Raw genomic sequence first — 16930 nt, 5'->3', positions numbered from 1 at the left:
GACATGACAATCCTTCCACTGAGACACCAGTCTCAATTTGGACTTGTGTCATTTGGCTACACCAATGTTGTTTGTTCCATGGCCATAAATTAGTAATGGATGGATTAACACTATTACATACATGCTGCCAATAGCACCAAAATGCTGTTTGGTGACTGCAGAGCCAGGCAGGATTCAGGTTGTTTGAATGACTTTTTATTTAACATAGTTGAGTTAACCCACATGAGATGGGTTCAGCATAGCAGCACTGTTAAGACTGACGCGCCCTGTCCTGGGACCCCAAGTCAGGGACCAGTTGGACACTGATCCTGCCTAACAGAATGACAAGAACTAGGAGGGGAAGGAACTGAGCTGGGATGAAGAGTTAGGGGAGATTTCTGGAAGTCTGAGCTCATGTCAGAGGGGATGCAATGGGTGGCAGACTGCTGCAGCTGAGAGGCACCAGCCCTGGTGACATCAGTAATTAGTATTTGACACAGCTGTAATTTCTTTTTCAACAGCAGGAGCAGCCAGCATAGTTTTCCAAAACTGTGGCATAAGTAAAATGGGATATCCCAATAATAAGTTTATTCTAAGAGAGAGACTTATTTTACAATGCCTAGAGCAAGTCCTGCAGACATGCAACCCCTGTGTTTCAGACTCTGAAGTGATGAACATCTACCTTGGCACCTACTGAAATCTGAGCACTGATGTTGAGCAAACAACTTGTCCAGGGCTGTGAAGAAGGATAAGGCCAGAGAGACATTTCAACCAGCAGTAATCACCAAGCAGGTTACCTCTTTTCAGGCACTTAGCAGCCTAAGTCTAGGCAGTAAAAGTAATATAGATTCACCTGAGACTTCTATTTGTGAATCCTTCTGGGGAGATTAGATACATCTATGTTAGTCTTGTACTAAAACAATCAGAAAGTAAACTTTGCAGGTCTTGCATGTAAAATCTCAGTGCTCAGACCACTGACATGGAAAACTTTAGGTTTAGTTGCCCTCTGTCTCTGACAGCCTGAATTTTTTTTGATGTTTTTTTGTTTTGTTGTGTTGTGTTTTTGTTTGTTCGTTTGTTTGTTTCTTATTTTTTCTTGTAGCCGCAAGGTTGGAAGGCTTTTGGAGGATGGAGTTCCCTAAATCCTTCTCTTTGAAAATGTTCCCCAGTGCAGTGTAAGGGCACCAGTGACATTACAGCCTATTTGTTTTGAAGTGGGCTCATTCAAAACCTAAGTATTTTATATTAAATGTTGACTGGAATAAAGGACTTGGATGTCCTTTACCATGGACGAAATCTTTTACCATGGGGGTACCAAGTCATGCTTTTTCTCTAGCTTCCTTTCTCACTGCAGTAACATCTAATTATTCCAAACACAGTGGAACAGCTTCCTGAGGAAGGATTGAGGAAAATCCCACCCTCTTGCCCTATTGATTAACACCTTTCTTTGAAATCAGAACATATTGGTTCAGATCCCAGTGTTAGAGGAAAGACTAAATGCCAGTTTCTCCATTCATAAGCAGCAGTGATAACTGTTGGGCAAGTAGACCAGAGGTCCACTGCTACTCCCACCTCCGTCTGGAGAAGACTATGTTCTATGTGTACTCTGTGAGAGCCCACTAAACTGGACCCTCTGTTCATCACTTACTTCAGATGTGATGCAAGCTCTTTTGCTGATACCTCAGTGACACAATAATCCTAACACGGTGTGCAAGGAAAGCTGAATAATTAGGGGTCAACCATTAATTTTTTTTTTAAGATCAAAGAGATACCTCTTATCAAGCAGACAGATTTCTGAGGTTAATCCATTTGCAAACGGGCTTCCACTTATTTTCTACAACACAGCACTATTATAATTACATAATAACGTTGATGAAGTGCTACCAGTGAGGGGAAGGAGGTCAAATAATTGTTCAACTACCTGTAAAAAATCAGCTTGGCACATTTCACTATCAGCATTTCCAGCCAAATTATTCTCCTAGCTCTGCTTTGGATCTAGTCAGCTGGATGTTGATACTTAGCAATTACAACCCTGCACCATGCATTATAAAGGTAAATATGTCCCATTCAAATCAAAAAGACATTCCTGAGCAGAATTATATTTCCTGCTGACTAATTGCCTTTGTCAGTTAAATAGAAATATTTTCCTGCTGCCTTTCTTCTGCAATCACAGCTTGAAAACACAGATGATAAAGTAGTGTGTCCCAACAATGGGAAATGTCTTGAAATAACAAGACAATGCCTGTAACAAATAGAGACTGTATTTTAAACAGTTTCTTATTAAACAGGAAACAAAAATTCTAGTTCACAGAAGATGTCGTCTCCCAATAAAGATCTAGCCTCATTATACAGACTCTTTTCCTACATTATGAATATGATTTAATAAAACCTTGCTGCCTCGTTGAGTCTACCTGCAGTAAATGCTCAGATAAAATGACCAAGGAAGGACCGCCTCCCTATTAGAAGCTAATTGTGGGAGCTGATGCAGCATAGCTATTGAGTCATCTTAATCCACTTTCCCTCTTCTAATTACAGGCCAGGGGATATGATCACTCTTCTGGAAGACTCCAATGAAGACTGGTGGAAGGTATGTGCTAATTATTTTGTATCTATGTATCTTGTTTCCAGAGGGAAAAAAAAAAAATATATATATATATATTATATTATATATAAATTATATATATATATAAATTATAAATTATATATAACAAATATAAATTATATATAAATATATATATTATTTTTTATATATAATATATTTTCAATGTTGAACTTGTATTAAAACTCCAGGTGTTAATAAGGTTCTTCTGTCAATATGTTTTCTCCACAGGGAAAAATTGATGACAGAACTGGATTTTTTCCTGCTAACTTTGTTCAGAGAGTGCAACATGATGAGAAGATTTACAGGTGTATCAGGACATTCATTGGCTGCAAGGAGCAGGGACAGATAACTCTGAAAGAGAACCAGGTAACTGCATGGGGATCCCCTGGGCTGGATTCCCATGAGACTTGAGCATCCAGCAGTCTGATGTGACCGGAGGGAAAGCTGTCTAAACTGAGCACAAGCAGATACTGTTCATTGCAATTTAACTACATATTCAAGATTTTTTATTGATGGAGTAATAGTCTAGCAACCAGCTAAGAGCAGCATTGGCCTTGTGTGAACACGTACTCCCTGCCTATTGTGGCCTAAATTTTCAGTCTCACAGCTGTTCATAAAGATGCTTTACATGTTACTCACCTGCTGACCTCAGAAGAACAGCTTGAAAACACAGAGTCTTAGAAGTAGACCTTGAGGGCCTGACAAATGGTCTGCTTTTCTCCACACTATTAGAGCTAATCTAATAAAATACATTAGCTCCCTCCCCAGACCTTACTTTACCTAAATATTTAGCACAGTGCATTGTTTCAGCTTCAGCAGGAGCAGAGTTAACACAGCACTGAACAAACTTCTGAATCTTAAATGTAACCCTTACTCACTGGTTACAAAATATCTCTAATCATTAATTGCTTGTGATGCCACTTACACATCCTCTGTACAAGTCATAATTTATTCTAAACTACAAGTGCTGCTCTGAATTATAGTACACCACAATCAGAGAAGATTTGCAGGGTCCATTCATCCTGCTGAATTCTCAGCAGCTTCTACTTTGTGCTTTTTAGGTGGGCTCACAACATAAAACCTACGGCCACCATTCTGTCGTGTGCCTTTGATCTGACTCTAAGTACATCTTTAAAGACAATTATTACTGGACTTTTAATACGTTCAAGTGTCAAGTCTAGTGATGCTGCAATAAATGCTGGCTGGGGTAAAGTGAGAGAAGAATATAGCTCAAAATATGTAGTAAGGGACAGTCAAGTTTGGGGCATAAGCTCATGTAAATAGGAGGACTGCTGACTAACAGCCATGTACAGCCTAGGTTCTACAACACCTTGATGAAACAGGAAGCCAGCTTTTTCTCACTGTTTCTTGTCAAGTCCAGCTTTCTTCCACTTCTTTAGGCATTTCCTTTCCTCAGGTGATTTATGTCACATTACCAGAAGGTGGTTGCCTTACAGTGCCTGGAAAGCCACTGATTTTAATATAAGTAGAGCAAAAACCAGAGTGGACTCCAGGACCATAATTTTATTTATGCAGAACCTCTGTAATGTTTCACTACAGGGGTAGATAAGGTTAACTTGTACTTTTGCAGCTGCCTTGTGGCATAGCAAAACGTACAAGTGCTAACAGTCCTTGGGTGTATGCAGCTTTTAAAGGAAGGCATAGCAATACAATAACCAGAATATATTTTAAATGCTCCTGTGCACTTATTACATTTGGCAGCCCTGAAGTTGCTAGAAAGAGATAAGGTGCCTGATTTTCTTTCTTTTTTTAACCCAGCTCTTCTTCTGATTGTTTATATATACACACACAGAGGGAAAATCATTACCAAAGCAGAACTGTAGGTTTGGCACCCTTTGTGCTCTAGTATAAACCAAGCACAAAGGCAAAGCTTGGGGAAATGAGTGTGGAAATTGGTGTGCCAGCATGAGGGAATGGTCACAGTCTGAGTCCTTCCTTGTCAGTGGACGTACCATATTCTCTCTGTCAGAGTGGCTGCTTCTGCAGACAGCAAGGGCACAGTTTCTTGCCTTATTTCTCAGAAGACCACATTTTTTAAGTGGGAAGGTCTGGCAGCTGCATCTGAACACAAGGGCTTCAGATTGTCCCTAGTTCTTAATAGGTTTACAAAGGAGCTCACAATCTTGAGTCAATTATTGTCTGTGGTAGAGCGGGAGGCAAAAAGGGGATGAATCCATCCTGTCTGTCTACTCCCTCCTTTTTTTAGCAAACTTATTTAACCCCATCTATCTCAAATCCATAAAAATGCTGAGGGTGAAAGCAAGTGCTAATATGTTCTTGCTCCACGGTGGGAGAGGCTTCAGAGGAAGAAAAGGAAATAGATGTTTGGTGTAAAACAGGGGACAAAGATCAGGCTGCACCAGCATTTGAGTGCAGAGCACTGAGACAAAAGGAGTGGAGCCAACAAAGCCTGCTCCACCCTCACACAAATTATGCAAAGAGGGGACACTGAAAGGGCTTCAAAGACATTTTGAGTAATTTCTAAGTGGGTTGAGTTCCAGACAGTCATTTGCCTCCCCCTGCAGCTCCATGAAGGGATTTGGCTCCCTAGTAATCTCCAGTGGGAGCTGGCAGCCTGCACAGGACCAGTGTGCAGCAGCAGCATGGAGGCAGGAGCACAAGGACTCCATGACCCAGCCTGAAGGACATGTTCCTGCCTCAGAGATCATTTCCTGAATGGCACAATTTATTGTCTTTTTTTTTTTTTTTTTTTTTTTTTTTAGCAGAACAACTTTTCTTTTGCTGTGGAAAAACAATTCTTGTGGGGAAAAAAATAATAATAATAATTTTTACTGGGAATTTTGTTCTTTAAAAATTTATGTTATATTTCCAAAGACAATTTTCCTTTCTTCTTTCTTCAGACACTTCTCTTATTTTCTGTCCTTTCTTTTTCCATCATTTATTTCTCCTGCTAGGAGAGGTGAACAGCATGGAATGCATAGAAAGTTGCATAGAAAGTTTTTAAAAAAATCATCTGAATAGGACTTCTGGAAAAAAAAAAATATTCCATTTCCATTTGGGAAATATGTGTGGGATATAAGCAAGCTTTTTTGCTTTCTCTGGGCACAGTGTCCAGAGCCCCGTGAGCACAATATATGTACTATGTGCAAAGCACTGGCTTGTTTCAAATTAGCAAGAAGGAGAGATCATTCATTGCTACCAATTCCTGTCAAGTCTCACTTTAGCTAGAAAAACTCATTAACTCATCTAATAAATTCCTGTATTCCTATTCTTATGACAGATCACCTTCATTTTACTGTGTTAATTCACTGGGGAAAATTCTGCAGGGCTTTTAGAGGGGCCAGGGCCATACATACAATGAAGGCAGGGAAGATATACCAACAGGAAAAAACATTCAGTGACAGTAATATGAATTTTCAGTATATCACTTGATAACATCCATAGTTTATACTGCAGTTCTCTATCTCCTCTGTACTTTACATGAATATTCTCAGATTGAGAGTCTATACTTATAAAGCATGATTCAAAAAATGATGGGTATTCTTTACACCAAGGAATATAAGCACATCAACAATACCTAAGAAAAGCCATTTCAGGCAAGCAGAGCCATTTTCAAAGTTTGAAACACAGTGGGTGAGGCTTCCTCTGGAATCATTTGGTATTTTCATGTCCTGTGAAGGACATGTTGGGTTTCGGCTTCATGTGGACCTTTCTGGCAAAGCCAATACTCAAGGAGAGCAGCACTAAGGGAAAAACAAAACAGCACATTTGCACATCTTGTGCAATATGCATGGTTTAGTCTTCACAAAGGATTCCTTGAAAGTTTCATTATGGAATATGGAACTCGGCCTGGGGAATAAGAAGTGTACTGCTTCAGAGACACCAGCATCTTGGAGTTTAGGGTTCAGTGACAGACTTGTGGTTCCTGAAACCAATTCAGAAGGTGACTGGGCACCACTGGGCTCAATCACAAATCTTCAAGAGAGAGGCAGACTTAGCCCCTGATATCAATAAAGTCAATAAAGTAGGATTCTTAACAGGGAAAACAAAACTGGCCATTTTATGTTTTTTGTTTGTTTGTTTGTTTTAATGTTTTTAAGCTGTCCCATACACAATACTGTCTACATAGTTTCCAGCTGTGATTGCAGCTTCACTTGGATATATAAAATTTTCCCCAGCCTGTAACTTTTGCTCTAGTCTACCTGAATCCTCATATTATACAAATGTGTCTTTGCATACCTACAGGCTCTGTTTTCACCTCTTTTCACCAAAAACAAAAAAAAAAAAAAAAAAAAAAAAAAAAAAAAAAAGTCACCATTTTGAAAAGTTTTATCTAATGTATCATCAGGGTTTGGAAGAGCATCTCTTTTAAAATGCCTCTAAGATTTTTGATCATCCCTATTTTTAAAGAAGTCATAATAGTCTATTGTCTAAATGTCTGTTTTCACTCCTCTTCTAACATCCTATTTAAATAAAGGAAATAAACTCTTTAAAACAAAAACAAAACAAACAAAAACTACTCACACCCTTCATTGGCATCTCTTCTGATGTTTACAGGCTCACAAATATAAACCACTTTAGGGATTAGATCTTTGCGATTAAATAACTCAATTGATCTTACATTGCACAAGTGCTCTTGTGCAACAAAAATAACCCCAAACCACAACATTTGTAACAAGATTGCCAGTCAGAAACTGCCTTATCCAAATGTGGACTGTGAGTTTACGTAAAGATCAGTGCAACTTTTTGCAATGAATGTGGTTTTTAAATATTACTGAGGTAAACTAGCCCCACTGCAGAAAGCATCTCCCAGCCAGGTTCTGCAGTGACTGCAAACAGTCCTCTGCTGCTGTGATGGCCATAGCCTCTAAACCAGAGCTGTCAGCCTTGCTGTCCCTGAGGCATCCCCCAACACCCGGTCACCCATATTTCAAAAAACATAACTTTTAGGTACATGTATATAAGCAGCTATGTGTACGTCTGATCCAGCCACCTGAGGAGAGCCTGGGAATGGACACATTCAGGCACAGGCTCCCAACCTTGAGGCTGGGCTCAACAGGGCAGGATTGCAGCTTAGGGGATCCAACAGGCTCAGGTCTTCTGATTAGTCAGGGTGCTTTGTTGGTATCTGGTTTTTCAGTGCCTGGGAATTATTTTAGGTACCCACACTGTACATCCTGAAGTACTTTAAAAGGAACTGAATTTCTAAAAGCATGACTCAGCTGCCTTTGAAAATCAGCTGCACTGCTGACACAAACCCAGCTCAGAAAGTGAAGCTGCAGTTATTCTTGTGCTCCCCTGCAACAGATGCTGCTCTTGAGAGCTAGGCTTGAAGGAAAAAGGGTCCTTTTTTCCACCTCTTTGATTTGCACTGATGCCAGTCTTTCTCAACAGGGACATTCGTTCAGAGACATTGAGTGGCACACAAATTCTGCAAGGACCTACAACCCGAGCACAACCCATTATGCATCCACACCAACTTTAAAACCCTAAATAAGTGCCATATGTAAAACATGCTGGTGTTCTTGGTCCAAAAGCTAGTGAAACTGCCGATATAAAACCTGTCATTATCATTTGCACTGTGCAAAAATGGGCATGAAACCCGAATTACTTATCATTTCCATCCACAGAGCTCATTTAGACAAGGACTTCAGTGCACAGACAGCAGCAGATGTAGAAATTCACGGTGTCCCTGTCATTCTTAGAGACAAACAGAAGACCTCTTGACCTGGTGTACTGGGTCTGGCTGGGATACTAATTCTCCCTGCAACAGCCCATACAGTGCTGTGCTCTGCACTTGTAGCTAGAACAGCAGTGGTATCACACCAGTGTTGTGTCTACTGCTGAGCAGTGCTGGCACAGAATTAGGACCTCTCTAACCCTTCTCGGGGTGGGCAAAAAAGTGAGAAAGGAACATCACCAGGGCAGCTGACCTAAACCAACCAAAGGGATATTCCATACCATGTGATGTCATACTCAGCAATAAAAAGGTGGAAAAAGGAAGAAGAGGGGAGGGATGGGCTCTCATTGCGAAAACGTCTGTCCTCCTAAACACCGGCTACATGCATTGAGGCCCTATTTCAAGGACATGGTCAAGCATTGCTCATTTGTGGGAAGTAGGGAATAATTCCTTTCCTCTGCACATGCACACAGGCATTACTTGTTTTGTTTTGTTTTTCCCTTTTCCCCTTTCCTTTTTTTTTCCCTTTAGTTAAATTGTTTAATTAATAATAATCTTTCCTTAATCATTTTTTTCCCTTTAATTAAATTATCCTTATCTCAACCCATGAGTTGTTCTTTCCTTTACTTCTTCCCTCTTCTTCTAAGGAGGGGGGGTGAGAGAACAGTTGTGGTGGAGTTCAGCTGCCTAGCATGGTAAAACCACCACAGTCCTTTTTGGCACCCAACGTGGGGCACAAAGGGTTGAGATAACAATAGAATTGATTAAAACTCTTACAACTAACACACTTACTTGCTAGTCACCATGTTCAGTGTCCTGTTAATATTTGCTTGTTTATTCATGTGTAATGTAATCCATGTCATGTTCTCCTTTCTCCTCTATATCCAATCTGAGAGTGTGCTACAATCTGTGTTCTTTTTTTTTTTTTTTTTTTTTTTTTTAATCGCTGTGCTGCCAAGCACTGGCCTTGAGTTTAATCTGGCATTCAGGCTCTGCACTGTTATCATTTGAGTCTCATGGAAACCATCTTTTAGAGAATATTCAGAATTACATGGCCTTCCTTTCCTCATCTGGAAGTCAGTTTATGAATAATATCAGGAATGGTACCTTCTCCTTCTTTCACAGTGGGCTAATTACAACAGTTTTTGAATATTTTGAATATCCATGTGTAACCCATATATTGCTATTTCTAATTCTGAATAATAGGTTTCCTCTTCTCTCTAAGATTAATCGATTGTTTAGAAAGCTTACCCTGGAATTTGTCCTGAAACAGTCTTGTGGCAGGTGGCAAGGTGTGTGGGAGGATATAGGCAGGTACCTGTCACGGGTGTCTCTTCCAATAATTTTAAACTTCACCCCTGAACAAATCCTAAAAACCTGATACAATGTTTGAGAGTTGTATGTCCTGACACTGATAATGCTGGAGAATGACAGCTTGCAGCATTGTGCTGGGTCCTGGCTTACTCCTATCAAACACTGTTTAACATCATCCAGCACCTTGAAGAGAGGGAGGAAGTCTCTGTGTCTGATGACTAGATAACATGTGCTGTGGCTGACCCAGAGGACCAACCAACTACGGTATCAGTCACCCCACAGTCAAGTCAAAACAGTGGAAACGGAAGTCAGCTCATTTAGTAAGGGAAGAAGCCTCTCGAAGACAGAGGGAGAAGGGGAAAAGGCAGGCACCTCTAAAGCAGAACCATCGCAAAAACAGCAGGAAGAAGAGATGGAAATCATAAAGGAAATAGAAACCATCCAATCCCTATCCCTGAGTGAGTTGCAAGAAATACGAAAGGATTATGGTTGACGCCCAGGTGAACACATCCTCACCTGGCTGCTTCAACGCTGGGACACTGGGGCCAATAGCCAACAATTAGACAGCAATGAAGACAAGCAGCCGGGATCCCTCTCTAGAGAAATGGTAATTGACAAAGGAATTGGGAGAGGGACACAGGTTTTCAGCCTCTGGAGGCAGCTCCTGGCAGCTGTGAAAGAAAGGTATCCCCATAAGAAAGATATTGTATATCAGATAGGCAAGTGGACCACTATGGATAAAGGTCTCCAGCATCTGCAGGAATTAGCTGTGCTGGAGATGGTTTATAGTGATTTGGACAATGCCCAGATATCTCAAGATCCCGATGAAGTCCAGGGCACAACATCCATGTGGCATAAATTGGTGCGGAGTGCACCATCATCACATACCAGTACACTGGCAGTATTTAATTGGGAGGAGGGGGTGGGACCAACAGTGTATACTCTGTCTTGCCAGCTTCAAAAATATGAGGACAATCTCTCTGCTCTGCTATGGGCCTGTGTCTCAGCTGTAGAGAAACTCTCCCAAAGGCTTGACCATCTCGTAGAATGAGCATATCCCTCCTCATCCAGACAAAGTGATATTTCAGCCACTAAGAATCAGTATTTTCCTGCTTGAGGAAGAGAGTACCTGTCCTGGTTTCAGTTAGCACAGAATTAATTTTCTTCCTAGTAGCTGGTGGAATGCTGTGTTTTGGCTTAAAATGAGAAGAGTGCTGATAACACCCCGATGCTTTAATTGTTGCAGAGCAGTGCTTATACTAAGCCAAGGACATCTCAGCCTTTGCTCTGTCCTGCCAACGGGCAGGCTGGGGGGTGCAGTAAGAGCTGGGAGGGGACAGACCCAGGACAGGTGACCCAAACTAGCCAAAGGGGTATTCCATACCATCTGACATCATGCTAAACTATATATAGGGGTGGCTAGCCGGGGGGAGGGGGCCGGACTGCTCGGGGTTAGGCTGGGCATCGGTCAGCGGGTGGTGAGCAATTGCATTGTGCATCACTTGTTTGTACATACTATTATTACTTTCGTATTATCCCCATTGTATCATCATTATTATTATTGTTATTATTATTTTTGTTATTTTTTTTTCCTGTCTTATTAAACTGTCTTTATCTCAACTCACGGGCTTCACTTTCCATTTCTCTCCCCCGTCCCAGAGAGGGAGGGGGGAGGGTGAGCGAACGGCTGCGTGGTGTTTAGCTGCCGGTCGGGTTAAACCACGACAGTACCCAAGACACACACCACATGGTACCTTCTGGTTTTATCTGCGTGACCACGGGGAAGATGTGAGGAAGTGGGATGGTGAACCTACTTCAACCCTAGCTGCTCGAGTATGTGAGCTGCAAGGAAATACAGCAGCAAGAAGAGGGTCTCCTGAGAAAAACGCTGCTCCAGTTTCTGTTGGGCAGTTCTCCAGAGGCAGTAGAAGGGCTGATGTTATTCTTGACCCTGATGAAGGCCCCTCTGCTTCTCATTTGCAACAATTAAGTGGCAGACACTCCAACCAGGACTAGAGCGGCCCTGCCTCTGGCCAGCTAGAGGAGAGGGATAACTGGACTTACTGGTCTGTGTGGATCTGATGGCCTGGCACAATGGAATCACAAGAATACAAAGCTCTAGTGGACACTGGCACACAATGTACCTTAATGCTACCTTGGTAGCTTAATCAGGCTACCAAGGGACAGACCTCATCTGTATCTCTGGAGTGACAGGGGGATCCCAACAACTAACTGTATTGGAAGCTGAAGTGAGTCTAACTGGGAATGAGTGGCAAAAGTATCCCATTGTGACTGGCTCCATGCATCTTTGTCATAGACTACCTCAAGAGAAGGTACTTCAAGGATCCAAAAGGGTACCAGTGGGATTTTGGCGTAGCTGCTTTGAGCACAGAGAAGATTCGGCAGCTGTCTACCCCGCCTAGCCTTTCAGAAGACCCTTCTGTTGTAAGATTGCTGAAGGTTGAAGAACAACAGGTACCAATTGCTACCACAACAGTGCACCAATAGCAACATCACACCAACCGAGACTCCCTGTTCCCCATCTATGAGTTGGTTCATTGACTGGAGAGCCAAGGAGTGATCAGAAAGACTCACCCTTTAGTAGTCCTATATGGCCAGTGCAAAAGTCTAATGGAGAGTGGAGGCTAACGGTGGACTATTGCAGCCTGAACAAAGTCATGCCACTGCTGAGTGCTGCAGTGCTGGACATCTAGAACTTCAGTACAAACTAGAGTCAAAGGCAGCCAAGTGGTACACCACAATTGATATTGCTAATGCATTTTTCTCCATCCCTTTGGCAGCAGCATGCAGGCCGCAGTTTGCTTTCACTTGGAGAGGCATCCAATACACCTGGAATCAAGGGCCCCAGGGGTGGAAACAGCCCTACCATTTGCCATGGACTGATCCAGTCTGCACTGGAACAAGGGGGAGCTCCTGAACACCTGCAATACATTGATGACATCCTCGTGTGGGGCAACACAGCAGAAGAATTTTTTGAGAAAAGGAAGAAAGTAAAACAAATTCTCCTGAAAGCTGGTTTTGCCATTAAACAGAGTAAGGTCAAGAGACCTGCACAGGAAATCCAGTTCTTGGGGGTAAAATGGCAGGATGGACGTTGCCATATTCTGGTGGATGTGATCAACAAAATAACAGTAATGTCTCTGCCAACTAGCAAAAAAGAAACACAAGCTTTCCTAGGCCTAATGGGATTCTGGAGAATGCATGTTCCAGGTTATAGTCACCTTGCGAGTCCTCTATATTGAGTGACTCAGAAGAGAAACTATTTCGAGTGGGGCCCCAAGCAACAACAGGCCTTTGAACAAATCAAACAAGAAATAGCTTGTGCAGTAGCCCTTGGGCCTGTCCATACCAGACCAGCTGTGCAAAACATACTTTACACTGCAGCTGAGGAGCATGGCCTCATCTGGAGCCTCTGGCAGAAAACCCTGGAAAAAACTCAAGGTTGACTCTGGGTTTCTGGAGCCAGGGCTATTGAGGATCGGAAGCCAGTTACGCCCCAACTGAAAAAGATATACTAATGGCACATGAGGGTGTTGAAGCTGCTTCAGAAGTTGTGGGTACAGAAGTGCAGCTCCTCTTGGCACCACAGCTACCTGCGTTACATTGGATATTCAAAGGAAAATTCCCACTACACACCATGTGACTGACACTATGTGGAGTAAGTGGATAGCATTAATTACACAGTGGGCTCGAATGGAAAAACCTAACCACCAAGGAATCCTGGAAGAGATCATGGGCTGGCAAGAAGGCATAGATTTCAGAGTGCTGACAGAAGAGATAACCTGTGCTGAAGAGGCACACATGAATGAGGTGCCAGAAGACAGAATGCAGCATGTGTTGTTCACTGACGGATCCTGCTGTGTGGTAGGGAGCCATCAGAAATGGAAAGCTACAGGCTCCAGAACAGCCCTCAAAATTGTGCTGTCCTCATAACCAAATTACTAGATCATCAGAACCAGCCTGTGGCTGACATACAGGTTAAATAGATGGGAGAGAGAAGATAAGCAAAAGACAGCTGCAGAAAACTAGAGTGAATTCAAAGTGACAAAGAGAATATGCCACTTGAGCTCAAATTCAAAGCACAGGACTTAGAAGAACAGGAAATTATAAATGACTGGGCAGCTTGAAGGATTGTTTCCTGATTGCTTGTGTCCCCCATCTGCTCAGGGCTGACTGATGGATAAAAAAATCCTGAGGGTAGATGTTGACAAGTTCAGCCAACAGTCAGGATCTAAGCAATTGTTTGTTTTGTTTTCTTTGTGTGTTTTTTGTTTCTTTCTTTCTTTCTCAGAAACAGAAAAAAATGGGTGAAAGAATGGGAAGTAACTTTATAATACTAGATCCCAGTTATTTCTGAATATATCTTACTTTATCTCTTTCAACCAAAGTGTTTTTTGGATTCTCTGCTGTGCTCAGTCATTCTTATAGTCTGGTGTTTTGTTTTGTAGGCTTCTTCTGTTGTCATTGAAGTTTTCACAGCCTTTCTCAGAGATACAGACCAGTAATTCTGCCCCAAGGATGCAATTCAGTTAGAATTACATAGGTAGCTTAAGTAAGAATATTAAAAGAGTACATTTGCTTTCCAAACCCATGTTTATAGCTACAGAAATGCACCTGACCATTTCCAAATACTGGAGGTGGCAAATATGAGGCAACTTCAGCTCCATCTTAAGACCTCTCATTTTTCACTGGCAGCATTAGTATTGCTAGTAAATTTTATATGTGTGACAAAAGGAGGACAATCCAGCCCAGAATTCAGATGTAGTATTTAAGTATCACCATGCAATCTGTAACAGTCATGCTGAAATTAATTTAGCCAGGAACATTTTAGAGCCATTTTTGTTCATTTCATAGTCTCTGAATTATTATAATTAAACACTGTAAATAGCTATCAGACAGAGCATTTGTGATTGTTAGTCCAGACATAATGCTTAAAAGACCTGGCAATAATGAGAAATCAGTGAGTTGGTTTCAATAGCAAAATCAGTTTTCTGTCTCTTTTTAACCATAATTGATTAATAGGAAATACATACTTCTTTGGAACAGAAGTTTGAAAACAATTCTTAATTCCATGTGCCTCGATGCTCGTGTGCTCATTCTTAAGTCCCTCTGCTTTCACATAGCTCAAATGTTATCAAACATGCCCCAGGATATGCACTGAAATGGAAGTACGAGTTCACAAAGGTCTTTAGGAAACGCAAACCTTTACCTTGATGTCATATTTGTACTATTGTAAAGACCATATGGTTTCTACTGTAATTGCCTCCTTTAGGAGCATGTGTTGTACAAACACACTTGCAGAGCTGTATTCATATCACGTACTTTGGTATTCAAAACAGACACAGACACCTGTTGGTGAGAGAGCCGAGTAAATAACATAACCCACTGCCCATCTGAGAAGTGCCTGGGCTCTTTAAACATGCCAAAGAGAATATGCCAGCATTCAGATCTGCTACTATGTGTGACTCACCTTGGCATCATGATTATTTTCAACACCAACTGTTGAAGGAGCCAGGTAGCCTGTGGTCTGAATTACCCACGCTTCTCATATATAGACAAGTAAATCATGATAGTTAAGAGTAGGTTGAAGTCATAATTCAAGCTTCAAAATCTTTGATCTGCTACAAGGTTGTTAATGATTTTGATGTCTCTCATGCATATGTGGCACTTCAGGGAGGCAGGGGGAATGGTAATGCTCTGAATACATGAGTTCAGGTTTCTTGTCAAAGCAGTGAGAATTAAACAAAAGATTCATATGATTACAGAAGTAACTAGCAGAGTGTCTAACCCACCTGCTAAATAGCATGTAATAATTTGTCTCTTGATCATGGCAAAGAGTTTTTTGGTTTTATACCTTCTTTGCATTCAGATTTGCGTGACTTCGGAAAAGGAACACGACGGCTTTATCAAAGTATACAGTGGGAAGAAGAAAGGTTTTGTCCCCATAGACATCTTAGAAAACATCTGATTTCAACAGCCCACTTGCTGCAGCAGGAACTCTTTGTTGGCAATTGCCTGTCTGCCTCATCTCACACTGTGTCAACCCAGATGGGCTGTCTTGCAGATGTTCAGGGAAATTGTGAGAAAACTGCAACTACAAGAAGAAAAAGACATTTAGACTGCCACAGCAACACTAAGAAATAAGAAAAGTGGAATGATTGGAAGAAAATATAGTCAGAAAACAGCAGGAAAATTAGGTCCTTGGAAACTAACAGGAATACGGTAAGAAAAGGATTTCTGATTTCTAGTGCAAGATGGCTGTTACAACCCTGATGGAGACAGACAGCTGCTCTGAACAACTAAACTTGTGTCCTGTTCTTGTGTCATAAGTAACTGTTGGGCAGCTTACCTTTTTGGGGGGAGGGGGAAAAATACCATTCAAACTGTCCTCATACTTCAGTCCAATGCTTGTAGTGAAGTGTGGCTGTGGTTCTACAGTTTTGTCCCCAGAATCAACCGATCAGTTTAAGCATTTAATCCTGATTTTTAGTCTCATAACAAAGCAGTTTGGAGTCACCATGTTAACGTCAGACCAAGAAATGCACTGTGCCCTGGAGTTCGGCAGCTTTCTCTTTCTGTGCCATCTTACCACACAAAACAGTAGCAACCCTTGTGTATCCTTTGTTTTCTCTGTATACAAACAAAATCTCTCAGCCTGCATCAGGTGTGACGGCTGCTCTCATAGGTCACAAAAATAGCCGGTCATCCAATTCAGAAGCCTGCTTGGAAGTGTCTCTCCATGTTTCCTGAACCTTTATCTGGTAAGACAGAAAATGGGAAAAAAATGCTGGGAGAGAGACACAGACTTGAAATGTTTTATATTTTTCTGTGTTTATTGCATTTAAAATATTTTATATATTAATCTTATTTGTAAAAAATCAGACAGCTAACTGACCCCCTGGAAGACCGAAAATGGTAGGAAAGGACAGACTGCACATAGAAGTGAAGTCTGTAATTACCAAAATGCAAAATTCATGACAGAAAGGCACAGAGTGTCTTAGCATTTTCTTTACCTATCAAGGCCATCTTTTTCATTTGCTAAAAAAGAAGTTTTGTGGATTCAGCAGTAAATACACTAACATAAATTCCACTTTGGCCTAAACCACCGGAAGCCTCCCATAAATCCTTTCAGTCTCAGTGAGACAGTGCAGCCAGATCTGGTCTGCTGCATAAGCCTCCACCGTCAAATATGTTTTGGGCATATGAACATTTTGGTACCCAGAGGGCAGCCCATGGGATCCATGGATCTTGACCAAATTACACAGGTCAGCCGGTGCCAATCCTGTTGTAGATCAGGGGCCTTATGATCTTTCAAGACAGGGAACCTAATTTAATTGTATGTAATTGCACCA

At 41.5% G+C, this 16930-nt stretch overlaps 1 protein-coding gene across 1 annotated transcript in view; it reads left to right on the top strand.

Moving 5' to 3' along the window:
- The window catches only part of STAC (SH3 and cysteine rich domain), a gene marked incomplete at both ends in the record, with an annotated part of 83628 nt that extends 68082 nt beyond the window's left edge, over positions 1–15546 (top strand). Inside the window, 3 exons of the mRNA XM_084281540.1 lie at positions 2515–2566; positions 2810–2947; positions 15448–15546. Of these exons, the coding sequence (XP_084137666.1) occupies positions 2515–2566; positions 2810–2947; positions 15448–15546 (289 nt within the window). The remainder of the gene's footprint in view (positions 1–2514; positions 2567–2809; positions 2948–15447) is intronic.
- Positions 15547–16930: the final 1384 nt, after the last annotated feature.

This window comes from Netta rufina (genome assembly GCF_964035555.1).
Source record: "Netta rufina genome assembly, chromosome: 2".
Classification (NCBI taxonomy): Eukaryota; Metazoa; Chordata; class Aves; order Anseriformes; family Anatidae; genus Netta; species Netta rufina.
The sequence above is the reverse complement of the archived record's forward strand: the minus strand, read 5'-3'. Positions and strand labels throughout refer to the sequence as shown.